The sequence below is a fragment of the Centroberyx gerrardi genome, chromosome 9, assembly GCF_048128805.1.
Source record: "Centroberyx gerrardi isolate f3 chromosome 9, fCenGer3.hap1.cur.20231027, whole genome shotgun sequence".
Classification (NCBI taxonomy): domain Eukaryota; kingdom Metazoa; phylum Chordata; class Actinopteri; order Beryciformes; family Berycidae; genus Centroberyx; species Centroberyx gerrardi.
In genome coordinates, this window is record NC_136005.1 from 18494027 (window position 1) to 18510017 (window position 15991).

General features: G+C 41.4%; 1 protein-coding gene across 3 annotated transcripts in view; it reads right to left on the reverse strand.

The window, feature by feature from the left end:
* Positions 1 to 3304: 3304 nt before the first annotated feature.
* lpp (LIM domain containing preferred translocation partner in lipoma) overlaps positions 3305 to 15991 on the reverse strand; it is a 136191-nt gene continuing 123504 nt past the window's right edge. For all 3 annotated transcript variants that reach the window (XM_078285698.1, XM_071923447.2, XM_071923446.2), the window contains exons 10-12: positions 10748 to 10926; positions 9209 to 9329; positions 3305 to 8307 (exon numbers count right to left, since the gene is read on the reverse strand). In XM_078285698.1, the coding sequence (XP_078141824.1) occupies positions 8179 to 8307; positions 9209 to 9329; positions 10748 to 10926 (429 nt within the window). In that variant the 3' untranslated portion in view covers positions 3305 to 8178. The remainder of the gene's footprint in view (positions 8308 to 9208; positions 9330 to 10747; positions 10927 to 15991) is intronic.

Below are 15991 nucleotides of genomic sequence, written 5' to 3' on the forward strand. Positions count from 1 at the left end.
ATAAAAAAATACAGACTTCTAGTTCTGTCAGCAAAACATTGTATCCTGTGTATTTTTCACAAGGTTTAAAAGTTAAGGGTGCATGAAGCTCCCACAGCAGGATCAAATTCATCGATCTACAGCAATAATCTATGAATTTGCCACAAAATTTGACCTCAGTGCATTTCTAATCCACAGCCCAGTTAGAATACAAGCACATAGGACACAGCAGAGGAAAAGCATTATGGTGCAGACTATTGTATTGCTGCTGGCCTGTGATCATGTTGTATCTCTTCAAGGTAATCATTCCTATTGAATGTAGCATGGGCCGTTACTGCCAAACAGTTGGGAGACAGCTGGGGAAAAGGCTTTTAAGACACCTAGAAGCTCGGCTGGAACTCCGTCTCAGTCAGATGATCCATCCAGCGTGCGGCCAAGTATCACACTGTTCATGGCTCTTACTGCATGTTTGTACCTGAGCATGAGCCATGACCTCAGTGCATTTGTCACAGACTCCCTTTGCTCCAGGAATATCCTGTAGAGACCAAAGAAAAACAAACCGTTCAAGCCAGTTGTAGCCTTTCTCTTGATTTTAAGTTAAATTCTGAAGGGTTAGATTTTTTTTCAACATATAAATGAACTTATGAACAAGTAGGGGGGTTGCATAATACTTGCGTAACACCGGCGTTAACATTTAAAGTGCCCCGTTCCTGCAGCTTAAGTGAATAATGACTGGGCTGTCAGTATGAAACAGGACCACTGCTGCCAAAGATATTAATGAGAGCGGCTGATAGTAATGAACGGAAAACTTGTCTTTGTCGTTATCACTTTTCACATGGTTGATTCACAGCCTGACAGCCTGGTGTTGGTTTTGATTCCAGGTGATGTGTGGTGGACATAAATACACAATACAGAGGGACAGCCATTGGGAAAATGTGTTGTCAATTTACAAGCATGTCCACCACAAGTGAAAACTGCACTTTTCTTAGAGACCCTAATTTTGAAATCCGCTGTGCAATCAGGTTACGTAAGTGTTACATTAATGGATAATGAGGCTGTTAAAAATGTTGATTGTTCATTCATGTATATGTCATGAGACATGCAGACTTTTACGTCAGTGTGTAAAGAATGCACAGTAACCCTTTACAAAGGAAAAAGTCAGCTCCTGAACAGTCTGTCATACCGTCTAAAGTTCGGACAAAGCTCTGTGCAGCAGCTGGTCAAGGTCAGTGGACGAAGTCGCAAACCATATAGTCTCAATACTGTCGGTTCAAAACCAGCTCAAGACCTACAGTATGTTGCATGCCAGTCCCTGTCTCTCTCCCAGTTTGACTGTTTCTCTCTACTGTATAGCATTAAATTATAAATGTTAAAAATTCTTCAAAAAGTTGAAATGTAGTAGATGACAGTTAAAGCAATCTAGACACAGTAAATCACAGAGACGATTGGGAAGCTTGAGCTCGACAGGCGTCTCGGCGTCTTGCTTATAGCTAATTGTAGAACTAGAAACGCACTAATAATGGTTTCGAGGTCTAACGCAACGTGAGCAGTGGGACGGCTTGGATTTGTGTCTCAGAGCGATCCGTCTAAGTTCTAGGCAACACTGACTCAGTGATTACATCACTGCCTTTAGACAACTCAAGGACGCGCAAAATCAATGCTCTTGATGCAAATGCACAGCGGGAATTCACTTTAAAGCTAATAACATTAAGCTCAGAGCACTGCAATGTCGGCCCATATTGTAATGTTATGTAAATCTGACCATATGACAGCTTCATTTAAATTGGAGTGTGCAAGATTATGCATGATAGTGGCCCATTTTACTCCCTCATGCTCATCTGCTTCCTGGTAAATAATTCAGGCCATAATTCTGTGTATTAGAACAAGACATTCAAAAATGCCAAAGCAGGCCCCCAGAGACTTTACGCTGGAATTTTATGCAGAGGAAGAAATTGGAAGGTACATCATGTTGGCTGGAGGGCCCATCACTCATCAATTTGTTTGTAAACACCAGATTTATGTGCAGTAAAGCAAGTCCCCGGCTGAACTGCTGGAGGGGTTCTCTCTCTCCGTCTCTATCTCTCTCTCAGACACACTCATACGCCGATGCACACACAAGCGCTCCCGCTCCCGCACACACACACACACACACACACACACACACACAAACACACAGCATAGCCTCCAGTAGATTTAGAAAAAAAAAAAACATTACTAGGAAATCTCCACATTGCTGGCATGCCAAAATCTTCAGTTTACTACCAGAGAAAATAGGCGGTAAATATGTGCAAGCGCTGCTCTCCAGTTCACAGTTCACATCAGAGGCTGCACAGCAATAAAGCTACATTTGAATGTTGATGATATAACCGCTGTTGCATTTACTTTAAGCATCAGGTTGGCAGTGCATAAATATTTCCCTTTGATTCCAAATTCTAATATAGATCACTTGTCAGCGAGTGCAGTGACCGTGAGGAACAGTCTTCTCCTGCTTCTTAATTTTTGATATCAAATATACATATGGACTTTTTTAGTTTTGTCCATGGGGATCACTTTGCCCACTTTTACATTTTGGATTGCTGTTTCAATTTAGCAATCTGCAGAGAGGAAATGAAATGCTCAGTGACTTACTGCTGAGTTCCAGCACACAAGTAAAGATGACAAATGGAAAGGATTAAATCAAGCGGGTCTTAGAAGGCGACAGTAAAAAAGACTTTCAGGAGGCCTTTAAATTATTCTAACAACTCCATCAAGCTGATCCCAGCAGTAAGCATACTTCATAGTTGAGTGCATTTGCTGATCGTGTCCACACAAAAAGGGGAGACTGCGCACTGTATCTCAATGTAATTAGACCGTTGTCCCAGATGTGAGCTCAGTAGACTATTGCAAGTGTTGGATTTCTATTAACCAGGTGATTCCAATTCGTCTTAAGGAGCAGTGGGGACTCACAGCATGAGACAGGAGGAAATGAATTGGAGCTGCGTAAGCACAGGGCGTCTGCTTGTACTGAAGAGCTTTTAAATGACTCTTGAAGAGATTGAAGTAGCCCTGGGTTACAGTTGTGGGAAAAAAAATTACTTTCATCTGCAGGTACCCCGCTCAGGAGGTCACTGTGAGGTTGCTGGAGAGCATGGGGAGAAGACACAGAGAAAGAGCTCATTACTTGGGCAATCTGCCAAAGGGCGATGTTAACCGGCAACAGGGGATGGGCCGTGCTGAGGCGGGGCGGGTGTGAGCTGGGTAAGAAAGAGAGGTGATTTTCATATTCTCTCATATTACCTAAAACCACCAACAGCACTGCAAAAGACTGAAAGCAGACAAGGCCAAAGAGACTTGATGCTATTGCAAAGCTTTTATTGAAGGAAGGGGAAACCAACAGTTGACTAAATGGCCCTTCCAAAGATCAAGAACAGATGAGATGAGGTGGTTTACTTTAACAGCAGAGGGCCAAGCTCTTTAAGGTGAGTTCACACTCAACACCTTTTGAGACACCGCTGCTGCAAGGTAAAGCACCATACCTGACAGAAACATCTAATATTTGGACTTAGGAGTTGGCCTATCAATGGCAACAAAGGAATCCTCTTTGTCTACTTTGGTAAAAACAAGTAAACAAGGCAAAATCATTGAGTGAGGCATGCTGAAATATGTTGAAATGGTATAGTGATTCAATACTGGTTAGCCAAAGGCACTTTTACAAAGATAGGTAAAACAAAGACAGTAGACAACACAAATACAACAAACACATGAACAAATCATGAAAAGGTCTTTACTTTATACTTTAAGCCTCAAGCTCAGATTTATGTCAAAAATGCTCAAACAGACATGTGTGAAGCTATTTATTTCCATATACTATTTGGGTGGTCTATATGAATACTGTAAGTAGAAGATTTAAAACACAGTTACTGTGGCACATCAGTCTGAATCCAACAGCCTACAGCAGAGAGGTAACTCCATGCTCAAGGACCATTCAAGGGCAAACTTTGTAAAAAAAAAAAAAAAAAAAAAGGTATTAGTAAGCAATTTATAAGATGTGCTATATTATGAAATAGTTAATTTGACATGTTTAAGCCCTTGCAAGACATTCATTAATATTAGTAAATGACTTACAAAACATTTGAATGTCTGATTAGTGTTGTCATGTTAAACAACACAATACACTGGTTGACTCATATTTACCATGTACCTGTTAACTGTTTGCTGAGCAGTGTGCAGCCCCTAATCTAAGTAGTAGACATCGTTAACCAATGATCACCCACATGCTGACCCATTTTCTGTGTATAAGTACAACAACAGCTTGAAAATTGATCTAGGATAAATTGTTACTCAGCACTGTGCATTTTGATTAATTGCATAACACAATGCTGAATAAAACTTACATTTAAATTTTTTTTTACCATTATATCACGTCCTGTGTAATAGGATAAGTTGTTTCACAGACCTGCGTGTTTTGATCAACTGCATAACCTGTTATGTTTCTCTGATGTCCAAAGTACACAGATTGTAACCCTGACATGCCTCATGCATCAAACACACACAAGGTGTCAAAATATGCAGTAAATAACATTTGTAATCTATGGCTATATTATGCCTCACACAAAGGAATTTCATTTTTGATATTTAATTAGCGCATTTACTCAACAGCATATTTCTATTTTGGCAGCAACCTCATTATTGATGGTGAGCTATGCAGACTCCTGGTTTAGGAGAGTCTCTCATGAAGACGGTGGGCTAATGTGGAAAGCACACTGAGAATTTTCTAAGTGATTTCTGCAATGCATCTGAACTACATTGTTATGTAGATGTTGTAGAGCTGTTAAACAACTGTCGCTCAAAATATTTCCCCACACTGTCACTACTGCGACTCATTTCACTGTGATTTCACTGTGCAACGGCCATGTGCTTCCAGCCTGACAGCACAGTGAATATTGCTTCTAGCACACTATTACAATGACATGTTTTCTTTTCCTGCAGAGTAAGAGCCAAAAGCAGCATTGGAGATGGAGTTGTGAATAATGGATACCGCCCTGACTACAGTAAACTTGGAGACAATTGGCTTTGGAAAGTACCTGCATTAGAATTTTAAATGAGTATTGCTGTACTACTGTTGTTCACATACTGTTTTTTTCTGACTTCATCCACCGCAGGCTATAGAAGTTGTTTTCCAGCTTCAATTTCAATCAGAGCCTCTGCCTGCTTAGTCACTTTGACAGTTTGTTTTGTGTGTTTTCATCACTGGATGTGAAATTCTAGGTGCACCTTTACCACCACTTTCCAATTAAGTAGGTGAGTAGGCCCTGTATGAGCCAGGTGAACATGAGATGGTACCTCAGCCATATCACTAGCAACACTAGCAGCCTAGTGATGCTACTCAAAACATATGATAAAATGTTATAAGGTGAGTTTGACATGTTTTTTTTAATGTTGCCTAACAACCATCGGAAATAAGATGACTCACTACTGATTTCAAGGCATTTTGAGATGTCTGGGTTTTACCACACTGTTGAGCCATCATGTATGATGACACACTCAACAGACTGATTATCTATCACAATTTTTTCTCAAGAAGTGCACTCGTCTCTTATGATTGAGCAACATTTAATTGTATGTTTATTTCGTAACTTTTGTTTTTCAATGTCTGTCCGTCTGTGAAGAATAAGCTGATAAACTGTCTACATAGAGCCATGCACAACGCTGCTGAGGACAGATCGGTCCTGAAGACACTATGTACTCCAAATATCGATGGAAAAATTCCTAAAAATGTGTTCTTTAGGCTGCATAACTTCTTAGTGAATCAAATGTATAGCTTGAGGCAAGTCAGCGGGTGAAGGATCGGTCTGTCTGTACATATGCCTGCAAAGGTGTTAGTACCATAGCAACCAGATGAAAAGGTGTGCAACCAGTGGTCCACCTATTCACCTTCAGCTCAGACACCCAGTCAAATGTTCAGACTTTGTACTGTATTTTCAGCAGCTCTTGATGATTGACAATTTTTGTTATATTAAATACTTTTTTTTTAGCTTGATTAAACAGTTCTCTCTATTTTCATGTAGAAAAGCTGCCCTAACAAAGGTCTTGTCAATGTCAAATTACTATTCACTCATAATTCATTAATGGGCTTATTAGCACAGCTCATTATAAAGTATAACTCTGTTCAGAACATTGCCACGGTCAACTTGATAACAAAGACTCTCTGCTGTAATTGGTCTAACATGCAGATTACAGTATATATTTTTCTTGCCATTACTCAGTTTCTCTGATCCAAATGGCACTGAAAGCCAATACTGCAACCTTTTTTTAGCATGGAAAGATAACAGTAAAGAAAAATGGAATGATGTACTGTTTCTCCCTTACTTTGGTGATATTATGATTTCACATAATATTACCAAAAGTTACAATTAGTTGTTCTGTTCATAAGATATCCATCCACATGTAAGAGACTACTATAGCAGGGACGTGCAAAATATTGCATCTTGCATGGTGTGATACATTGTTATTGACAACTGCTGTTGTAATATTTTGATATAACCATCAAATTGTAGCTAACATTATGAACAAAACAGCCAAAAGGATGGTCCATGATTCTTGAATGTACCAAATAATAAAATCTGAGTAATTTTGGGGAAACTCTAATGGTCCCTTCTTTGCCTATCAACTCTAGGACATACACCTGAACATACACTGCATATATAAAAATAAAAGATGAGTGTCAATGGGTAAAATCAATACTGACATACAGCGTAGTGACATACAAAGTCACTACAGTACCAACAGCATGATACTTTTCTGATTAAAAGGTCATAAGGACACTTGAATCTGTACAGTTAAAATATTTCCTTATTCATAAAAATTCTGTATATCCTTATAAAGTGTCGATGCAATTAATATTAAAAATTGCATAGCCATCTCATATCCATTATCTCTGAGAGAGATTGCTTACAGTACAATCAATGATCTAATCTAATGCAATGGTAAATGAAAAAAAAAAAAAAGGTAAGTGATATGAGACCAAATAACAAATCTATCAAGCCAATGGGTTCACTTATATGGAGAACATTGTATTCACCGGTTCAAAGACACTAAAAAACATTTCCTTTGCCACAATAAAGAGTGATTACACTCAAGTATTTGGCAGCATCTCTGTGTATGGAATGTCATAATTATACTGTGGCCAACAGAAAAAAATATGTTCATCAGAGCAAATTCTATTGGAAGACACAGCGGTTGTATTAAAAAGGGAATTGCATTCAACAGCTGCCTATTGAGGATTTTGTCTTTTGACTTGCAGTTTCCGCATTCCCAATTAATATAAGTATTTTTTAATATGATTACATATAAAATAAGTATACATTGTAAATGGCATTTTATGTTAAATTCTTTGGTGTTCAGTTATGGAGCACTCTGAGACTGTATTAACTTCACTAGGTGCCTCTCAGCTCTGTTGTGCAAGAATGAGCTTCAGTGTGTGCTTCTGCGTGTTTGCGCATACATATATACATTTACATTGACTGACTTTGTGCACTGTATGTGTATATGCATGGAATGAACACTAAAGAATAAAATGAACAGCATTTTCTAAACAATATATGCTTATAATCTTTCTAAATATCGCTAAAGCTACACTCTTACACATCCATTTTGACTTTGCCTCTTGGCTAGATGCTTCAAACGTATTGCATGTTTAGATAAAGTCAAACTCCATTTTAGATCACAATAGTCAGTGAGAAGGCAAAATCTGGGCCTTGTGTATGTACATGCCATTATAACCCTCCCTGGAACATGCAGATTGAAGATGTAATGAGATATAAGGACAGTGACTGATGATGCATAGTGGCTCTGTTAACTGATGGAAGTGGAGTAATTTCACAAGAACACAGTCAAAATACAGACAGCCTCTAAAGCAACTTCTTCTGCTGTGATTGTACCGAGTCCGCCGCTACGTATGTGCAGACATAATGCTGTTTCTTGTTATTGCAACTAAATATACTGTATATGTATATTTGTGTATGCTGAGGAATGCATGCTTTTGTGTGCATGTGTATGTTTGAGAGAGGGAGAGATACAGGGGAAATAGAGAGAAAGGTACAGAGAGAGAGAGAAAGAGATACAGAGAGAGAGAGAGAGATACAGACGAGAGAGAGAGAGAGAGCGCGAGCGAGTGAGCGTGGGGTTAACACAGTGGAGGTGACCAGGTGCCGGGGTTGTTCAGAGGTCAGTGGTAGCCTTGGCGGTGAGGGCCTGGATGCGGCTGGTGTTACAGTTTTTGCAAAGGACATGGCCATCCAGAGGGTAGCAGCCCTGGTTATCCCCCTCAGAGAGCAGGGAGCCACAGTCCTGCAGGACACAGAGACTCTGTTAGGCTATGTACACAAACAAAGTCATTAGGCACGCTCACGGATCATGTACAATCATACGCTCAGCGTGCTTACGCCCTAAACGAGACATTTACTGCTGTTTAAAAACTATCATCCAATGTCAAGTTTCAGGGAGCTCTTAACAGAAAAAGCCTATGAGGCTGAAGCCATTGTTTTGTTTTCGTACCGGCTGATAAGTCTGGGGGCCCCGAAAACCGGCTATTGCTAGTTAATGTGACCTCTGATTGTCACACATAAACATGCACAGACATACATGCACACACTTCCACATGCACATATACACACAATCAGTCAAACACCTCACAATCACGTATTGCTTGGACGTCATTTGCTCATTGTCAGTGACATTGGGTTACACTAGAATGACGCTCACACACACACACATACACACACACACACGCACACAGAATTACAACTACATCTACTCATGTCTCCCCAGTGACAAAATTCTTCTCTTGTTGAGCCCTTCAGCTGAACTAATCTGCTTTGCTTTCCTTTGACCTTTATGTCTGCCAAACGCTGTGTACTCACATTGGCACGGCTCTCTGACAATGTGACACGTTACTTCTCTTTTAGCCAGGCACGTAATGCCTCAGCGCTGCTTATCACCCAACAAGCGCCGGCTGACAGACCGGTTACTATGCAAGTCCATGAACTTTGCAGAGGAGAGATGGATAGCTATTTTGAGCAGGTAAAAAGAGAGATAATTCACTCTCATCTCTCTGCAAAGGTGACCAGAGAGACGGGCATGTACACCTTCATGCCGTGCCATAATGAGTGACACCTGGAGTTTCTCAGTGTTGTACCGCTACTTTTAGTGAGAGCACATTCCAGAGGAGATATGTGCATAGAGAACATACCTCACAGCGGTAGCACTGCACGTGGAAGTCACGGTCCAGGGCCACAATGCGAACGGTCTCCTCCTGGCCTGGTGCTGGCATTATAGGCTCAGAGCACACACAGCAGCGCGGGGCAAACTTCCTGTGAGAGAAAGAAACCAAAAGAACGACAGAAATTAGCTTCAGAAATACAGCGCTAGGGCAAATACTGTGAAAAGGACGTACGATCTAAACTTCTTTGTTTGTCCATCCTCATTCTGTATTTTGTTGGCTTTTGAGAGTGCAGAAACAAGTTAAGGGTATGAGACAGTAAAGAATAATTGTGACAGCACAGCATGATCTGTGATTCAAACCCATACATTCATGTTTTTAAGTTAAACACTCAACCATCAAGGTAGCCCTATGAGCTAAATTTACTCTTGTCTTAAATGTTTCAAATTAAGCAGAAAATATGACGGCTAAAAAATAGCTTGGGGCTCTATTATTACTCTCTATATATCTGTATCTGTATATACAAACTACCATTACTGGTCCTTACAGTAATGAATCGAAGCCTGCGGAGCTACAGTAGTTCAGCCAGAGGACTCGAGTGGCGCTGCGTTCTGGATCAGCTGATGTGTCAGCTGAGCTTGTGTATTGTCATCACCAATTGGGCGGTCTATTTAAGCTGTCAAACTTACTTGCTCATTCTCTGCTGCTGCTCGCCCTGCTGCCCCTGTTGCTGCTGCCTATGCATCTCACACCCCTCCACCACATCAGCATCCACCTGTGGGCTCTCTGTTTCTTTATGGTTCCCCAGGGAGGGCTGCTATTGATCGCTCCCTGCTCTTGCTTTGGCTGGTTTTTTAAAAAATTATGCTCGCAGGGAGAGATCGAAACAGAGCCTGACCCCAAAATAAAATCTGTATTTACATGTATTCTCAATAAAAAACTTTCATATTCAATATGTGAGTTGTCTGACAAATGTTTTCCTGCCTCCAGTCATTTGGGAAACACCTCAGAAGGAAGAAGTCTCTAACAATGGGGTCAATAAGGATATGAGAAGCACACTGAGGTTTCAGGTCCCGTCAGCTGACTGAAGGTGGGGTTGACACTTCTTCTATTGACTTGCTTAATGAATTGCTGGGAATTAGGAAGTGAGGGGTCTCTGGCTTTGGGAAACCACAGCCATAGTAGCCAGAGCAGCCCGGGCCAGACATAGCTGTTCCTCGACACAAAGGGCTGCATAGTTGAGGTCGCACTTGTCATGTGGAATTAAACAACAGCCCAGTGCAGCTATTCCACAAAGCTGTGCACTCACTAACGGCAAGCTGTTTACTTCTGTTTCCCTTCTGGTCACTGAGTAAAGTAACAGTTTGGCATAACAGTCACTGGTAAGGTGCCTGTTATGTAACACAGTAACAGAATTTACTGTCAAATGCATGTGTGCAGCTACAGTATTTCCCAGATAAAAGCTAAACTAAGACCCCATATTGAAAAAAAGCTGCATGTCTCTTACTATAGCTGGCTTTTTAAGGTCGGGACTGCTTATAAAACCTGAGGATAACCTAAACATCTTACTTGTGAAAGTCCTCGATGCAGTGGATGTGGTTGGCAGCATCCACAGTGAAAGGGATGCCATCCAGGCTGCGCTGGCAAACCACGCAGGTGAAGCAGTGAGGGTGGTAGGCTTTCCCTGTAGCCCGCAGGATGCGCTCCATGATGGGCTTACTGCAGATGGTGCAGGTCTCAAGGGTGTTCTGTAGACAGAAACACAGAAAACCCACAGACACCCACACGATTACAACACAAGACGTGACCGTGAAAGTAATGATTTTGATGATTCATTTTCAAAAGCCCTTGAAGTGCTTGTTTGTGATTACAAACTGTCTACCAACAAAAATAAATCAGCATTAGAACATAAGTTTTTCTGCGTGGTCTTATTTGACCCTGTATTTTCTGTGTTTATAATCTTTAAAAAATCCTGTTGCCAGCATTACAGCTTGCTCCCATATGTGTCTGGCCTATGCAACAAATAAATCGACACTAAGGACCTTTAGCTAGGCTGTCCTGAAATGCCTCTGAAGCTGAAGGAATCTGATTAGCAGTTCTCTCGAAACACAAACAGTCATTTTTCAACTGCCCTCACCCACACTCCATCCTCCCATACGCAAGAGTGTGAGCAGTAAATATTTCCACTTTGTGATGACTGCAGGTTTTCTGCAGCCAGGCGACTGGGCAGCCGGCCCGCAGGGGGACGTGGCGGCCGCCTGCCTCTGACTTATCTGTGGCATCCCTCTTCTTAATATCTACTGGGAGACACCATTTGTTATTTCAATATTTCATAAATAACGATCGCCTCTCTAAACAGCAATGCAATTACAGGGGGATGGATATATCATGTGAGGGTGATCAATGTGAGGCCTGATGTGGCGGTGTGCAAGCTGTTCAGGCATTTCCTGGATCTCTGTGCCTCTCTGCTCTCTGTTCTCTCTCTCTCTCTCTCTCTCTCTCTCTCTCTCTCTCTCTCTGCGCTCGACTGGGCTAAGGAGTGCATGGTTCAGCTGTTCCCATTGGCTCCTGCTGTAGTAGGAAGCCGCCTCAGTGTTTCCAAACACAGCTCGGGGTGTGTAGCAACACTGCGCTGCGTCATCTACCGCCTCCCAGATGCACCGCCAGGCCCTGCCGTTTAAAATGACACTTCTGTGACCGCTCAGCCGAGGTAAACACCCGACCACCCCCTGTCCAGCAGTATGGCTGGGGAGCATAAGCAGTGACATTTATAGTCTATATGCTAATGAGTGGAGCGGCGTTACAAGCCGGGGTTCGTTGCAGCTGCAATGTAAAAATGTACTGACATAATTCTGTGTGTTGTCTGAGTGTCAGACACTGCTCCTCCTCACAACACTGTTATGTGTCACAGGGCCATGGAGGGTGAAAGGGCAAGAGATGAGAGCAGCTGATGCATGACTTGGGGCAAGCTACTGTAAAAAGTGGTTTTAAAAATGGCCATTTCTTCAAAGGACTCCTGGAGAGGCATTATTTCATGAAAAGCAATGTGTGCAGACAAGCTCCACTTTCTTATTTTTCCTCCAAGACGGTAATAGAAATAAACATTATTCCCAGGGCAACGTTTGTGTATAAACAATGTCCATATTGCAATCCTCCTCGATCCTGGAAGTGGAATAAAGCCTTTAATGAGCTTGCTGCACTGAGCCCTTGAGGTTTGCCTCACACACACACACACACATATACAGAGAGATAGATGGAGAGAGAGAGAGATAGGGAGAGGGAGAGAGAGAGAGAGAGAAGAGAAAATATGTTTGCAACCTGAGAATCCCAACAAGAGGCTAGGGCCAAAAAGTACTATACCGCCCTCAACTCTTACTCATCTGTCTGCATTTCAACTTACTCACTTATTCTCATCTGCCCTTCATGTGGGAATACCTTGCCCTTGTTTAGCTTAACTAGAGCATGTGATTTCACAGCACACAGTTCCTCCAGGCCATTGTAATGAGTACAGTACTCAAAAGACAAAATTTCTGTCTCTTTCTGATGGTAAAATTCTGTGACCCAATTCGTTCATTTTGGTCAGCTTCTGTTATAGGTACATTAATTAAGTGTGAGCTGTTTTTGGCGCAGGGTGACTGGTTTTATTCAGTATTAGGTAACACTGAACATTTATTAGCTGTGTTACACAAACATGAGTCTGATGTTAAAACAGTCAGAATTTCTTTACAGAGCTTTGATTTGTGGTTGGTTACAACTTCCAAAGATGGTTTAAAACATTCTGCATAAATCACTTGCTGTGCCCTCTCTGTGAGAGATCTAGGACCCTTGCAATCTGCCACTAGAGGGCTGTATATGTCTGTAGATGTCCGGGTTTTGCTTTCCCCCTGACTAAATGTGATGTATTCAAGCATATGTATTCCTTTTTTTTTCTCCCTCATACATTTCTCTAAGTGTTTGCCCAGAAGGCTAAACAAATGTCTAGGCAGATGAGGTAAAGTGAATTTAGGTCAGACAGCCTCTTGCTGAACTGGGGGTGAGTGGAGTGCGTTAAAAGTCAATTGTGGCCCCTTTTTTCATTGTAAGCTTTTTCAATTTCCTACAAAGTGCTTCTCATGATCTCTCAACACCAAACACATTGATGCCCGCACAGTCCTGCCCGGCTTCCCCACGATTTAGCAACCGACTCCCAAACAATGTTTGACACTGTCTGTCGGAATGAAGAGTGTGACGGCAAACAAAGCACGGAGCGGTGAGTTAAGAGGTCCCGCAAGCTCTGCTCTTTACATGAGACACAGGCCTGATAAACTGTCTGTCTGAGACAGAGACAGAAAGGCAGAGAGAGAGAGATTGAGAAAGAGTCACACTGCAAAAAAAGCCATCTTAAAAAGTAATATAGTTTAGTATTGAGTCCTATTTTTCTTAAAGAAATAAAAAAAAAGTGAAAAAAAAATAGAAAATCTGCTAGTGGAGTGAGATATCAATTTTATCAATTTTCATTGCAAATCATCCTGAATCAAGTGACATTACCTTGAGACTTGTGGAGTGATTTGCAATTTCAAGATATTCAGTGAAACTGAAACAAGTGAAATTATCTGACCCAGCTGGCAGATTTCCTTACTTGTTTTAAAAAAAACAGACTCAATACTAGACTCAATGACTTGTTAAAAAACATTTTTTGCAGTGCCCTCCCTGTTACTATTAATGATAGTAAAACAATACTTTAGAGAGAGGAAATATTACTGCGCTCAACCAGGTCCACTGCTGTGTTAACTTTGTTTGGTGCGTGTAACCAAGTAGGATCACTCAAGTCTTGTAACAGCAGTTTGCACACTGAAGAAGGCCTAGGGCCGAAACGTCTGTGTCGTTTTTCCTCCCCTGCGCTGTCTTCAATAAAAGATGTTAGAAGTAATTTAGTCTACAGACTGTGTTTTTCAGTGTGAACCACTGCTCCAAGTCTCGAGTAAAACAATGCTGGAACAAAGATGTATTTTAGATGTCTGCAGGTTAAAGAGTTAACAGCTGGAAATCCGCAGTGGCATATTGCAAACTTTAAGCTGTTCACTATCTCCTCCCACAGTATCAACACAAATTTTACACCTATCTGTTCTTATTTCACATGGCCAAGTAGGGCTGACAGGAGGGAGGCTTGAGCTCAGTAAGAACGCACGCGATTTATGTCCTGGCATGCTGAACTCACAGTGGGCCAAGTTTGCAGATGATTTGATAAAGTCTGCGTCCAGACTCTCACAGAATGTGCTGGTCTGTGCCCACGCCATGCTACGTGATTTATATCAAGTACACCCAAAATCAAGGAAGTCCAGTGATATCCAACAAGTGCTTATTCGAAAGATGAGCACTGCTGTATAATTTCTTTTGCAGTGCATCAGTGAATAAGAGAGACTGACCTAGTCATGAACCATGAGTCAAATAACTAACCCTCCCACTTCCTGAGGGAAGATGTTTTTTTTTACTTAAACGAACCTTGACAAGCAGCTCAGAGAATTTATTTTATCGTTTAATAAAAGACAATCAGGCAGAACAAACAATAGAAAGCATATTAGTAGTTGCCAAGAAAAAATATAATTACCTACTCAATTAACAGTGATTTTGTAATGGAGAAGTAATATGAAATAAGGGAACTAAATAAGGGAGACAAGGGAACTAAATAAGGGAGAGGAAACACATAGGGTGTAGTGCTTTTACTATAAGAAAAGTTCAACACTATATTGTAGGTTGTAATCTTTCAGTGTGAAAATCCTGTGACACCTGCTGTCAGCTTATCATTAGGAGGGCTTTTTAAGATGCGCTTAGCCCCTTAAACAACATTAGGATGCCTTGAGCGGACCATGAAGGAGTTTTTTACTCATCCCCAATGTTCATCTATTTCTTTCCAAGGCCATACCGTTTAATGTTTCAGCTCACTTACAAGTCAGCATAATAGTATTGAAGTATTCCACGCTGGACTTTGATTTCAAAGGTCAAAAGTGGATCTAAAACACTGAACAGTCTTCAGTTTATGTCTGCATGGGTATTCCATTATTTCAAACACTTTCATGAGGAAGGAGCAGGGTTACACACAGTTACAGCTGACTTGGCATCAGCTTCTGCTCATACATATTTAATAAGCAGATTTGGCAAAACTGTCCCCAGGTCAATGTTTAGGGACATTTATGCCCATGTCTGAGTCCTAATTCTGGAAATAATTTCCAAGCAAGTTTTATATGTGAGAGCAACAACATTGTCATAATGATATATAACTTACAGAGACAAAATGAAAATGTAAGCCTGCAGAAAATGTATTGAATGCAATTTGGAGGCTTTGAGGGCTGCCAGATAAGTCAATTGCAATTCAAAGTTTTTGACAAGGCAATAGATGGGACTATCATTGTTGGGGTTAAAGAAAAAACACAAAAACCTCAATTTGTTTTCCACGTTCTTAAGCCAAATCATAGAGGTCTCGGCCAGTAGGAAATGCCAGAAATCTGCTACGGTTGAGGGAATTTGGGAGCTCATTTAAATCTTCACACAGTTGCAAAGGGATCGTGGGAGCACCACCCCTCCTTGATCTATGGTCTGTTCAGTACCATGGAGGTGGAGAGGTTTGTGTGTAAGTGTGTGCGTACACACACACGTGTAAAGTACTGAGTTCCGTTCAGGCTGGTTGGGCTCAGTGATCATGATCCTGCAGCACCCTCCCTCCTCATCCCGTGAAGGTTAACAAGTGAACAACCCCCTGCCATTTCCCTCCCTGCAGTCTAACTCTCGGCCCGGACACCCAGGAGGATCCCATCCACAGCCCTTGACATTCAACTT